This window comes from Dermochelys coriacea, chromosome 10, assembly GCF_009764565.3.
Source record: "Dermochelys coriacea isolate rDerCor1 chromosome 10, rDerCor1.pri.v4, whole genome shotgun sequence".
Lineage (NCBI taxonomy): Eukaryota > Metazoa > Chordata > Testudines > Dermochelyidae > Dermochelys > Dermochelys coriacea.
The window spans coordinates 2,227,987-2,241,722 of NC_050077.1; the positions used below are offsets into that span (position 1 = coordinate 2,227,987).

The 13,736-nt window shown below is 39.2% G+C and overlaps 1 protein-coding gene across 12 annotated transcripts in view; it reads right to left on the minus strand.

Annotated features, from left to right (window-relative positions):
• TNRC6A (trinucleotide repeat containing adaptor 6A) overlaps positions 1 to 13,736 on the minus strand; it is a 164,229-nt gene that overhangs the window by 48,784 nt on the left and 101,709 nt on the right. For all 12 annotated transcript variants that reach the window (XM_043494655.1, XM_043494654.1, XM_043494650.1 and 9 more), the window contains one exon: positions 1,441 to 1,531. In XM_043494655.1, coding sequence (XP_043350590.1) covers positions 1,441 to 1,531 — 91 coding nt within the window. The remainder of the gene's footprint in view (positions 1 to 1,440; positions 1,532 to 13,736) is intronic.

Genomic DNA, 13,736 nt, shown 5'->3' on the forward strand with positions numbered 1-13,736 from the left:
TCAGCGCAGCTGTACTGATGTAGTTGTGCTGCTGGTGAAGATGTTCTGTGCTGATGGGAGAGTGCTCTCCTGTCAGCATAATTACTCCACTTCCACGAGAGAGAAGCTATGCCAGAGGGAGAGCATCTCCAGCCAACATAGCACCGGTGTGGACAGCGCTTAGCTCATTGTACTTGCGTCACTCAGGGGGGTTGGAGGGGGTGTCTTTTCACACCCCTGAGCAACCCAAATTAGATTGGCTTAAGCAGGAATATAGACCTGCCCTTATATTAATATGCGGTGTTCAGCGTTGACATCTATGAAGCACCATCTCAGAAAAAAGTGAAGCCAAAAATCCCATGAGCAAAGAATCTCCTTTCCAGTTAAGGGCATTGCTGGAAGATTTTGAACCCTAACAGAAAACGATTTATGCATTTGTACTTGAACACTAGTGATGGAGTTGTGCACTACTGAAGCAAGTCCTTATACAGTTTGTTGTTGTTGCTGCTATAAAGATTACAGAGGGTCTCATGCTGGGTTATATGCAAATACCCCATTTCTTCTAAGGAGTGTTCCAGGAAAAGATGACTGGGTTGGGATGGGGGAGGAAGATAAACTAGGTACACACCTAGTTCGTTATGTAAATGAGATGAACCCCTTTATTTTGACATGAGATCTGGGTTGCAGAATTGACTAGCCATTTTTCTGCGTATGAACTGAACATTTAATGTTAATCAGCAGGATCAAGAAAAAAATTGAGAACTAGTCTTATTTTAGATGTCTCCTTAAAGGAATTGGAAGTCTGAAATGGAAATATGTTCTTAACCAGATTTACAGGCTCCTTTCAACCAGGACATCTACAATATTAAATACCAATGACTGACGGATACTATTTTAGCATTACCCAAAAAGTAATTTTGTATTTTTTCTTTTAAAATGTCTCAGGAATAATTTTTTAGTATTTATTTAATGCTCTTATATCTTCAAAGCACTTTACCATAATTAGTCTTAAACCCCACTCCCTGTTGCCAATGTTTTAATTTTATCTGTCTTTGATAAAGCATATGTGATGAAGAGTCACACTCATCACAGAAGGCTAATCAGATGCATTAAAATAAAGCTAACAGCTAAAAACAACTATCTTAAAAAACATTTCATACTATGTCAGTCTTCACATTGTGTATTCAGGGGCTTGCATCCAAAAATGTCCCTATCAATTGAAGATCTGTGAGCTAAATGGATATCTAAACAAGATATTTAGCTTTGAAGAAACTATGCCTGCAAGGTCAGTAAAGATGTTAAGTAAAACAGTTACTTGATGATTGCCTTGTGCTTTGGAAGTGTTATGATTAGATTTTTAAAAAATAGGCTTATCTTTAACAGCTATACTACAAAAAGCAAAATTAGTCTGAGAAAAAAAACAAAGCCAAATCCTTTTTTAAACTTAAATGATCCACATACCTTTTTTTGAGCAGCTTCCTTCTTTTTCTTGTCTTCTTTTCTCTTTTTCCTTTCTTCCATCAACTGTTCTTCCTCGTCTTGCACTAAATCCCTGAACCACACAGTTTGTAATTAACTCTCCCAAAATGCATTCAGTAGACATTTCTATTCCTTCATTTAGACTCTTTTCAGAAGTGATCTTAAAGAGATATGGGAATTTTATCCCTAATTTGTTGACTGCATAAAATTTCTAAAGGGATCAGTTAGTCTAAATCAAGATAATATATACTGTCACTCTACATCACAAGTGGTAAACAGTTTTATTATGGTGCGTGTTTTAATAGGCCTATTTTCAATATGCAACATCCAGCAGCAGAGATCCTTCCTCTACATCCCTGAAATTAAAACCACCAAAAACCATGTGCAGTACCATTCTATATATGGTACCTCCTTTCTACCAAAGGACATAATTAAGGATTATTCTTTTTAGTTTACTTTAATTCACAAGTCAGTGTTAGTTCTAAAGGATTGGCAGGATTCCAGTACTATTTAATCTTTACCTTCTTCTGCAAATTAGCTCTGAAATTGAACTTTTACATGTCAAATTTGCCCCATCTTCTTTCAGACATAACCAACTTCCGCAGACAAATGTTAAAATAGCAGCATAGTTTAATAGAGTTGGAGCCAGGAAATTTTTACATAAAAATTCAATTCATCCTTACATACTTTATGCAACACAAGTTTGCTACCAATGCAGCTGTGCAGCATTATGATGTATTCTATTCTCACTTTCTAGGCAGTTTTAAAAGCACTCCATTCTTGCAGTTAGAATGGAATTTAGTCCTTTGAACAAGAATGGGAACATATGAATAGAAAAGAAAGCTGAAATCGAAGAGCAGTGAAGATGCAAGTACTCCTACAGACTATGCCGCAAGAAATGGTAAGATAGTAACAAAGACAAACAGTAAGGTAAATTGCAGGCTAAAGGAAGTTTATTAAGGTAATAAGAAAGTAAGAGTGGCCATATTGGGTCAAGCTGGTGGCCCATCTAGCACAGTATCTTGTCTCCGACAGTGCCAGATGCTTCAGAAGGAATGAACAGAACAGGGAAATTTCAAGCGATCCATCCCCTGATGTCCAGCCCCAGCTTCTGGCAGTTGGAGGTTTAGGGACACCTGGAGCATGGGATTGTCTCCCTGACCATCTTGGCTAATCGCCACAGATGGACCTATTCACCATGAACTTATCTAATTCTTTTTTTAACCTTGTTATGTTTCTCGCCTTAACATCCCCTGTCAAGGAGTTCCACAGGCTGACTGTGGTTGTGAGAGGAAGTACTTCCTTATGTTTGTTTTAAACCTGCTGCCTGTTAATTTCATTGGGTGACCCCTGGTTCTTGTGTTATGAGAAGGAGTAAATAACACTTCCCTATTCACTTTCTCCCCACCTTTCAGGATTTTATAGATCCCCATCTTATCCCTTCTTCGTCACCTCTTTTCTAGCTGAACAGTCCCAAGTCTTTAATCTCTTCTTGCATGGAAGCTGTTCCAACCCCCTCATCATTTTCATTGCCTCTCTCTGTATCTTTTCCAACTCTAATATATCTTTTTTGTGATGTGACAATCAGAACTGTATACAATATTCAAGGTGTGTGTTTACCATGGATTTAAATAGTGGCGTTAGGATATTTTCTGTTTTATATATGTATCCCAGGCCTAATGATTCCAAACATTGTTAGCTTTTTTGCTTGCCACTGCACACTGAGCAGTTGTTTTCAGAGAACTATTCATGATGACTAAGAGCTCTTTCTTGAGTGGTAACAGCTAATTTAGAACACATCATTTTGTATGTATAATTGGCATTTTTTTTCAGTGTTCATTACTTCCAACTTAACACTGAATTTCATCTGCAATTTTGATGCCCAGTCATCCAGTTCTGAGAGATCCCTTTGTGATTTTTTGTAGTCAGCTCTGTATTTAACTATCTTGAGTAATTTTGCATCATCTGCAAAATTTGCCACCTCGCTATTCACCCCCTTTTCCAGATCATCTATGAATATGTTAAACAGCACAGGTCCCAGTAGAGGGTCTTGGGGGACCCCATTATTTACCTCTTTCCACTGAGGAAAAACGTTTGAAGAGATGGTCTAGAGTAGACTACAAAGTTAGGTCAATGTAAGTCACCTTGGGTCAACCTGTGCATGTGTCTACATGTCTACACTCAAATTTGTCTCCAGCCAACTTAAGCACCCTGTTATAGCAACCCAGTAATACCACCTTCCCAAATGGTGCAGAGATATGGTTGACCTACACCTCCTCTCTGGTGGCAGTTTTCCTCCTTTGCCTCACAAATATCATACAGGACCACAGGCAGCTATCATCATATATTTCTCACTGAAATTCAAACTAGTGAGTAAACACCGCCAGCATCCCTTCCATCTACCAAAAGCACATTCAACTGTCGTTCTGCACCTGCAGAGCCAGTAGTTTAATCTTTTCTTGGTGCTGTCAAGATGGCCAGTGTACCGCTTAATAAGCCAGGGGAACAAGAGGTAAGCTCAGTCCTCCGGAATCACCATTTGCATTTCAATATTCACCAGTCAGAAAAAATGTCCCAGCTTGCAGCTTTCCGAAAAGTCCTGTATTCTTAAGATGCAGGTGGCACGTACCTTCCCTGACCAGTCCACAACAATATTGGGGAAGCGTCCCCATGGATTCACCAATGTTTTCATAACCAGAGAAGAGAAGCCGTTTCTGCTGATTTACTCAATGGCAAGGTGGGCTAGAGACAAAAAGGGATGTGCAAACTGTCTATTGCCCCATTGCAGTTTGGGAAACCCATTATTGCAAACACATGTGCTATGTCCTGCACGCTGTCCAGAATCAAAGTCCTGCATAGCAAGAGGTGATTAATAGACCTACACACTTGCACAACAATGGCCCCCACTGTGGATTTTCCACTTCCAAAAATGATTTCACACCGACAGTAGCAATCCGGCATCGCAAGTTTGCACAGCGTGGTAGCCACTCACCTCCCCACTGTCAACACAGCTCTCATTATGGTGCTGCTGCACTAGAGGGTTGGGATGAGCTCAGCACAACAGATCCAGGAATGAGGCCTTTCAAACCCAAAAGTTCTGCAGCCATTGCTCAACATCTCAAACCCGCATTACGATGTGATTCCACCAGTAAGTGGTTGTTTTTCATTCCAAGAAGCGGCGCTCGACCATCTGCAGCTGCTCTGTGAATGTCGGCAACAACCCTGAATTGTTTGTCTCTGTGCCTCTCAGCAAATGTCCTCAAAGAAATTGTCATGTTCCCCTGTTGTTCTGGTACTTCTTATGGGTCAACAAATACAGAAGAATCACGCATCCCGTATTTGTGACATTCACGAGAATAGCGTGGAGCTCTGAGGGCTCCATGCTTCTGTCAAGAAGAGGGACAGGGAAAGTGCTCCACAGGTTTGCGGGAGTTTAAAAAAAAAAAACATGGAAAATTATGGGCTATGGATGGCATCATGGGATGGAGAAAGTTGCATGCTGGGAACCTGATACCTAGCTCCAGAGATCCATGGGTGAGTCATTTCTACCCCACAACACACTGCAAGAAGTTCTCAAAATGCACTGAAGTTTGTAGTGTAGACTGAAGTGACTATGTGGCTGGAATGAAGAGGAATTGCAGAGAACCACAAATGGCAGAAGGACAAGACTGCAGGAGTAGGCAGAAGAGAAAGTGAATATAAGTTAAGGGTGCAGCAAGTACAGGATAGTCTAGAGTGTTCTTGAGAATATGAGTTAGATATCCCTGGCAATAGTAATCTGCTTTTCTTCAGCAGTAGTACTGTAATCAAGATGGTTCATATTAAACACAAAAAAAACTAGGTTTCAGAGTAGCAGCCGTGTTAGTCTGTATTCGCAAAAAGAAAAGGAGTACTTGTGGCACCTTAGAGACTAACAAATTTATTAGAGCATAAGCTTTCGTGAGCTACAGCTCACTTCATCAAATGCATCCGATGAAGTGAGCTGTAGCTCACGAAAGCTTATGCTCGAATAAATTTGTTAGTCTCTAAGGTGCCACAAGTACTCCTTTTCTTTTCTTTTTACAAAAAAACTAGGAGAACTTTGAAAAGCACCAGATAAACCTAACAATAAAAAGGAAACAGCAGCAGCTACTGTCTAAGGACTTACTTGCAGGTAAGGAACATGTTCACTTGCTCCAAGAGAGATTTAGTGGGGGGCTTTATCAGAACTAACTACTTCAAAATTCTACAGTCCAATAAAAAAAAGACTTATATTAGGGAAGTTTAGAAAGCCCACTCACAAGACAATCCATTGCCACTTTAACGTCTGAAAATGCTTCCACTGGCTTGCATTCTCATCCCAGTAACACTTCCTAGATTGGCAGGTGAGGCAAGATTACAAGTTTGAAAGTTTTCTTCTAGTCATCTTGCAGAGGCAGTGTCGTCTAGACCACCATACACAATTGAAAGTTTGTACCCTTGCCTTGGGTAAGACATTCACCCTCTGCCTTAATTTCCTCTGGGGTGCTGCAAGTAAGTTAACGTTTGTATAGTACTTTGAATGGGGCTTTAAATATCCACTAACCTACTTACTACTGGTAAGTAGGCAGTTTCCCAGAGTGGGAGAAGGTACCTAATCCATTAATTTCTGCAGAATTTAAGATTTCTAAAAATGAGGTCCTTAATCCTTCAATTGCCTACAGATTCAGGAGAACAATACTGTATCACATTTGGAAGGTTAACTGCTCTACCTTCTTTGCCACTCCTAAAATTGTCAAGCAGCTGCAGTTACATTGACAAGAGGTGGCCAGGGTTGCAAAACAGAATTCTGTGGGCAATAAAACTGATTAGAACCCATGTTAGTTCCACTCTCCTACTGCTTTGAAAAACAAAAGAACAGCCATACTGGGGCCAGACCAAAGGTCCATCTAGTCCAGTACCCTCTCTTCCAACCGTGGCCAACGCCAGGTGCTTCAGCTGGAACGAACAGAAAAGGGAATCAAGTGATCCATCCCGTTGCCCATTCCCAGCTTCTGGCAAACAGAGGCTAGGGATACCACCCCTGCCCATCCTGACCAATAGCCATTGAGGGACCTATCCCCCATGAATTTATCTAGTTCTTTTTTGAACCCTGTTATGGTCTTGGCCTTCATAACATCCTCTGGCAAAGAGTTCCACAGGTGGACTGTGCATTGTGTGAAGAAATACTTCCTTTGTTTTAAACCTGCTGCCTATTAATTTCATTTGCTGACCTCTAGTTCTTGTGTTATGAGGAGTAAGTAATTTCCTTATTTACTTTCTACACGCCAGTCATGATTTTATAGACCTCTGTCATTTCCCCCCGTAGTCATCTCTTTTCTAAGCTGAAAAGTTCCAGTCTTATTACTCTCTCCTCTTATGGAAGCTGCTCCATATCCCTAACCATTTTTGTTGCCCTTTTCTGAATCTTTTCCATGAGCAGCAGCTGCTGATGCACTGGAGCTACTGGATCTGTACATGGCTATTGGCTCTTCCCCATCTTTTATATCATCTTCTAGCTAGTGTGTCTACAAATTTTTCAAGTCCAACCTTTGAATGTGTAAAGCTGTGTAGGTACTAACCATGCTATTCATCTAGGATGGAGAGTTAAATAGACTTGAGAGTCAAATAGCTATTTTAATTCTTAATTGTTTTTTTGTGGGGTAGAGAGCATGAAGGGGTAAGGGAAAGAAGGTACTTTTATTGCAAGTTTACTGATTAGCTAATGCTACTTTGCTAAAATTAATCCTATTTCTCTCATTTGTAAACTCAAAATTCAGCTTCACTCACCACATAAGACATTATGGTCTATTTAAAAGCACTGATGAGAAAAAACATGGCTTTTTAAGGAAGATGTGCACTTTCCCACTTAGATGATTTCAACGTTGTGAAGCTAAAGTCTGCTTGGCGGCTATCATTACAAAGCTTTTCTTTGGCAGCAAAGTTACATACAATTAGGCTTGGCAAGATAGTCAATTGACCAACCAAAAAAAGTCAATTGACCACCAATTTGGCCATGGTCAAATATTCCCGCAAAAATGCCTGGATGTAGGTGGAGACCTACATTTTGGTTGCATCATGCTGCCAAGTGTTAGCAAGCCTACTTAAACGCCTTGACCACTTACTTTACTACATACTGTCACCGGTTGGGAAAAAGGTGAACTAATTGAAAAATGAGCATCTTGATTGGCTGGGATTCTCTAGAACAACCATTCCAAGTTCGTATGTATATCTTTATTTGTATATCAGGCCATCAATGCACACTGTAGTTTACAAAGCACATTAAAATGATGACAAAGGTATAAATGAAGTCAATAAAGATAATGAAAAGCAAGATGCCTGAAGAGCTGGCCAGTTGCCTACCTAGCATAAGTGCATTTTAAAATGACTTTTATAGTTGCTATGTGTTTGTTTTATTTCATTTTTCTTTTGTAACTGTTCAGTCTTGAATAATATTCACAATTGAAATGCCAACTTAACATTGCTAAAAAAAGGTAATAATTCTTTCATTTTTTTAGAACTCCATTTCATTGTGTTTCACATTTCTGGGAGTTAAAATAACTCAGTTAAGTAACTTGGTTTTCGTAATTAGGTATAAATATCTAAAGCCAAGTCTACTGGACACCATAAAGTCTTACTCCTTTTTGTTACTATTGTTACTATTCTAATAAATTAGTGCTTTAAAATATTAACCACTTTTGACATATTTGAGCAATGTTTGACCAGCAAATTGACCAAGTGTTTTTGGATCGCACAAATGTCCAACCCTATATACAGTTATGAAACTTGAGTTTCCAACAGCAAAACAAGATTTTTTTTTTAACTTAAATAAAAGGTAAAACTACTTACTGCATTTTTAGTATGCAAATACAAAAGAGGGAGAAACAGGAAAATCACATACCAAACAAATTCCTATGAAAACTACTGATAAGACTAATTTGCGCACTTAGAAACACAGAGAGCCAGCTTCCATATTGCATCACAGTGGAAACAGGGCTTAAAGTGGAGGCAGATTTCAGTGTTTTTATGGGGAAGAGCCACATATGCCTTTAACTCAGTTCTGCTGCTGAGAACATACAGTTTCAGCTGTCGTGGCAATTTACATCAATATACTTCCTAGCTTTCCAACAGACAGAACAAGGGCTCCCATTCAGGCTGTCTGTTATTTTAGGCAGTGCCCAAATAAGTAATACTAAAAAGCAGCCTCTCTTTGTAGGTACACTCTACTTGAGGGAGAGCAATTATGTTCAAGCATCCTGCAGAAAGTTCCAGCTGTTTTGAGAAGGCCAAGATCACCATTATTGCTGCTCATTTGAGTACCATCTCTCAACATTTTGCCGAAGAATCTCATGGTTGAGGCAGAAGGCCAACTTGACCTTTAAAGTGACTCTCCTCCAACATGGAACGAAGCCACAACTATGATCTTTAAATTTCATTGCTTGTAAGCACTTGGCATGACAGTACATTTCCACAGCATTGAAAAAGAAAGGAAAGTTCCCAAACTTCAGAGTACATATAAGACAGGACATATAAGAACCCAAGTCTCTATTAACTTTGTCCTAAATACAATGTAATTCATCTTATTATGGGCTGACAAACATTTTCCTTAAATGTATTTTTGCTTTTTAAACTATTAGTTTAACAACTGATCTATTGACTCTAGATGGTAAAAAAAAATCTTGCCCAGATTAGAACAGAGAAGAACCAAAGCAGAAGTAATGTAATTTCAAACCTAAAAAATGTACCATTTTTTATATATACAATAATTTCCCCTCCTTTCCCATTCTTTTTAATTTGTCTCCATAGAACAGAAGTTCTTTGGAGCAGGAATCGTGTACCTCTGTGTATAGCTCCAAGCACAACCGGGATCATGTTATGACCAGACCACTTCTGTAATATGAGAATTAATTAATAAAACTACTAGAAGACAAATGCTTTCTTTTCAATGCTGAACGTGCCACCACTATGGACACCTTCAAGTTGCTTCATTAGAATCTTCTCTCCTTTGCATCAAGCTTAAGATCTTGTCCTTGTTTTCAAGGTCCCCCGCACTTCTTATTCCTTTCATAGTACCTTCCTAAATTTGGAACAGCATTATTTTCTTGTGCACCAATCTTCTGCCTCTCTATCATCACTTTTAGTACTTGTGAGCACATGTGGTGTGTTACACATGACATTGTGAACAATAGTACAAAACGTTCTAGCAGACCGGGCTCTAGAGTGCTTTGGCAAAGTATGGGCGAATAGTTCTAGAGTTTTTCCCCACATGGAAGTACAAAGCAGTACAAAATCTTCTCTCAAAAATACTGATCACGGGCCAGGAAATCTTGCAGTCAGTCAAGATTTTCGAGAGACAGAGGGAGTGTTATTTCTACTTTTACACAAGACAGCTCAGGTTATTAAAGCAGCAAGAGAAAATGTATGTTCTTGGAGAATATACATGGAGATCTCAAAACAAAAGGCATGTGTAATATTTGTCTGCACTTGACACTCGCAAGTCCCAGATCTGTACAGGACCATAAGGGTGCAGCATGGCCATTCTGTACTTTACCATTCATATAATTTGGTCATAGGTCTGCCTTGCTGCAAAGATGAGCTCTGCAATGGCAGAAGGCTGATACATGTGTTCATAAGCCTAACACCCTCCTCAATGCCAGCATACCAGGTGAGGCTACAGAAAGAGGGGCATGGTTGGGGCGGGAAAAATCACACTGATCCTTGTCTATTTTCTGCTTTCTGTGACTGCTACAGGCAGTTTAAATGAGAGCAGCTCTTATGCTGCTCTAAGAATAGGAGATAATGATCCACCATAGATCTGCAGTAGAAATAACAGTTAAAAGTAAAAATTAAAGCCACATTTGTGCATCACCATGTACTTGCGCACACTGCATTTCTGGCTATATCTAAAGCTCTTGCCCTGATCTTCAGTTGGACTTGGTTCAGTGTATTTATTTTTCAGCCCAGACTAGTTGCTATGGCAGCTAATGGAGAAAGCACACAGGTCAGAAGTCAGTCTATTCTAAGAAAAACTAACTTCTAGATAGTATCAGTAGCTTTTATTTTTTCCAGGATATGAAATACATTTTATTTTATTTTGTAGAAGAAAATTAAAATTAATTAATTGTTAATTCAGAAAGATACTTCTCTAAGCTCTCTCGAGTATAAGCAGCATTATGTAATCAACTTGCCAACACTGCATGATTCCTGTTTGATGTGCCTGTCTGTTCCTGGAGCATATTATATTTACAATATTTGTATTAACCTGGCAAGTTTATCTCAAGAAAGTGTTAAGGAAATCGCTAAATAACTCAGGGTTTTGTACCAGAATTTTTTCGTACCGTACCAACTGCAGAGATCACTGATTTGAAAGAGTCATTCAGGTTTTTGGAAAGCAATACAGAGTAAAATACATATGCATTTTAAAGAGCAAGCTTCGTCCTGAATACTGTTTTCAAAGCAAAAATATTCCTAGTGTGAAAGTAGATACAACAAAGGTGAATGAAATTAGATTAGTCAACCTGGCTCCAAACCTGCTGCACTTACATTAAATAACATTACTGTTTTACTCTGCAACTCTGAAGCTCATCTGAAATACTGATGACTAATTCATATATATATACACACACACTAAGCAATATAGTAAGAATGTTTTTCCACCAACTCACTTTCCAGTTTCTACACACCAATCCTAAAATTCCTAAAACATCAAAACTTACACAACTCCATTTTCATTTATTTAAAGGAATTGATTCTGGAAGCCACAACCTGTGAAAAATACTGTAACATATGAGACCCTGTTTGGCCCTCATATCACTTCTCTAGCAATGTACAACATTTAAAATGTGTGCCTCTATCAACAGAAGGAGCATAACACTTATATATCAGAACACAACAACATTAAAATAAATGGCAAACTATTTTTAACACTGCTCCACAAGAAGTGAAAGTGTTATCATAACTATTTCCCACCCCATGACTTCAGATATTAATAGTTGGTAATGTCTGAATAGCACTTAGCATTTATTTATTTGTGTGTGCAAAGTGTCATCTTTAGTTTCGTTACTTTCTACTGTACAAGAAATGCCACAGAAAGTCATTTTAACAGCAGGATGTAAAGCTAAGAAGCGAACTAGTTTCTTTCACTGATCACATTTCTCCCACTGACTTAATATGGCAGAGGTGCTCAGAGAAGCATCATAGGTGTATTCTTGGATCTCCCAGCTAAGGCATACAAAAATAGGAACTCAATATATTTAATTCTGGTTCATATGCTCACACAACGCACAGTCAACCTGTGGAACTCCTTGCCAGAGGACGTCTTGTCTTTCACAGCTATAACAGTGTTCAAAAAAAGAGCTAGATAAATTCATGGAGGATTGGTCCCTCAATGGCTATTAGCCAGGCTGGGCAGGGATGGTGTCCCTAGCCTCTGTTTGCCAGAAGCTGGGAATGGGCAACAGGGAATGGATCACTTGATGATTCCCTGTTCTGTTCATTCCCTCTGGGGCACCTGGCATTGGCCACTGTTGAAAGACAGGATACTGAATTAGATGGACCTTTGGTCTGACCCAGTATGGCTGTTCTTATGAGAAATATACAAGCAGAATTCTATTATTTTCACCACCACACATTCACACATCACTAAAAATGTATGTATGTATGTATGTATGGGGAATTTCCTTTTCCTACAATATAATTTGATTAATATGTTCAAAGTTAATGGTCTTAATTGAAATGCAAACCTTATTTTTCAATTTAGGCCAACTGAACATGAAATACTCAGACTATACCACATTCAAATTTCAGACTGAAGCAGAGGCCTTCCATTTAAATAACTTATCTTAAAAGACAAGAGAGCAAATGTAAATGGATTTTCCTTTCAGGAGGGACCCTTTAAATTTGATGACTATACTCTGTTTGAGGAGAAAAAGGAAGCTGCTACTATCTATATAATTAGGAGTACACGAGTGCCAGATAAGTGTGGCAGTTAATTTAATTCCAAAATGGATAATCAGATTTTTGAAGCCTCAGTAATTATACCTCACTCAACATAAATCTGGTTCATACAAGTAAAAGAAAATACAAACGAGAATTCAGAATAATTGGCTTTGTTCAACCTAGGCTATGTCTAGGATACAGATACTACAGCAGCACAACTACATGCTGCAGCTGTGCTGCTGTAACCGTAGACACTTGCTCCTGTGACAGAAAGGTTTCCCCATCACTTTAGTGAAAAACCCCCCTCGACAGATGGTTGCTAGGTCAACAGAAGACTTCTATACAGGGGTTAGGTCAGCTGAACTTTAAATCTCAGGGTGTGAATTTTTTACACCCCTCCATGACTTAGCTAGGTCAACCTCAGATTTAGGTATAGATCAAGCCATTTTCGAAGCACCAACCAAGCAGTTTCCCCCGCCCCTTCTAAGGCATGTCTACATTATGGGTGATACAGCAGCACAGATGCAGGGTGGCAGCTATGCTGCTCTAGAGTAGATGCTTCTGACATTGACAGAAGGGGTTTTTCTGTCAATGTAGGTAATTCCCAAGCAGCGGTAACTAGGTTGATAGAATAATGCTTCCATTGATCTAGCCCATCTACACCAGGGTTAGGTGTGTTTAACTATGGCGTTACAACCCTGAGTGACATAGCGATGTCGATTTAAATTTTTAGTGCCTGAGAAAGAGGTGTTCCTTTGGTGAGAGAAAGAGTGGTTTATGGGACTAAACTCACAGGTGAGATTCAGAGATTTCAAATCTAGTTGAAAGTTGTGCCATTTACTCATTGTATTATCTTTGGTAAGTAAATGAAAAGAATATCAAGCTAAAAACCATTTTCTGAAAACAAGTGTGGCATAACTTTTAACTAGTTTTGAAATCCCTGGTTCTCACAATTAACGTTCTTAAATTTTTTCCCTACATTAAGAATGCAAGAACGGCGATAGTGGGTCAACCTATGGTCCATCTAGCTCAATATTTGGTTTTCCAACAGCGGCTGGAGCTAAATGCTTCAGATGGTATTATTAAGTAACCTGGACTGTCGCTCGGTCCCAGTTTCTGTCAGTCAGAGACTTGGGCACACCTGAGTGACACACTCAGAGCATAGGGTTGCATCCCTGACCATCTCAGTTAGCTAATGGCCATTGACTGACCTGTCCTCCATAAATTTACCTATTTCTATTCTGAACCCAATTATACTTTAGGCCACAGGTCGGCAACCTTTCAGAAGTGGTGTACCGAGTCTTCATTTATTCACATTAATTTAGGGTTTTGCGTGCCAGTAA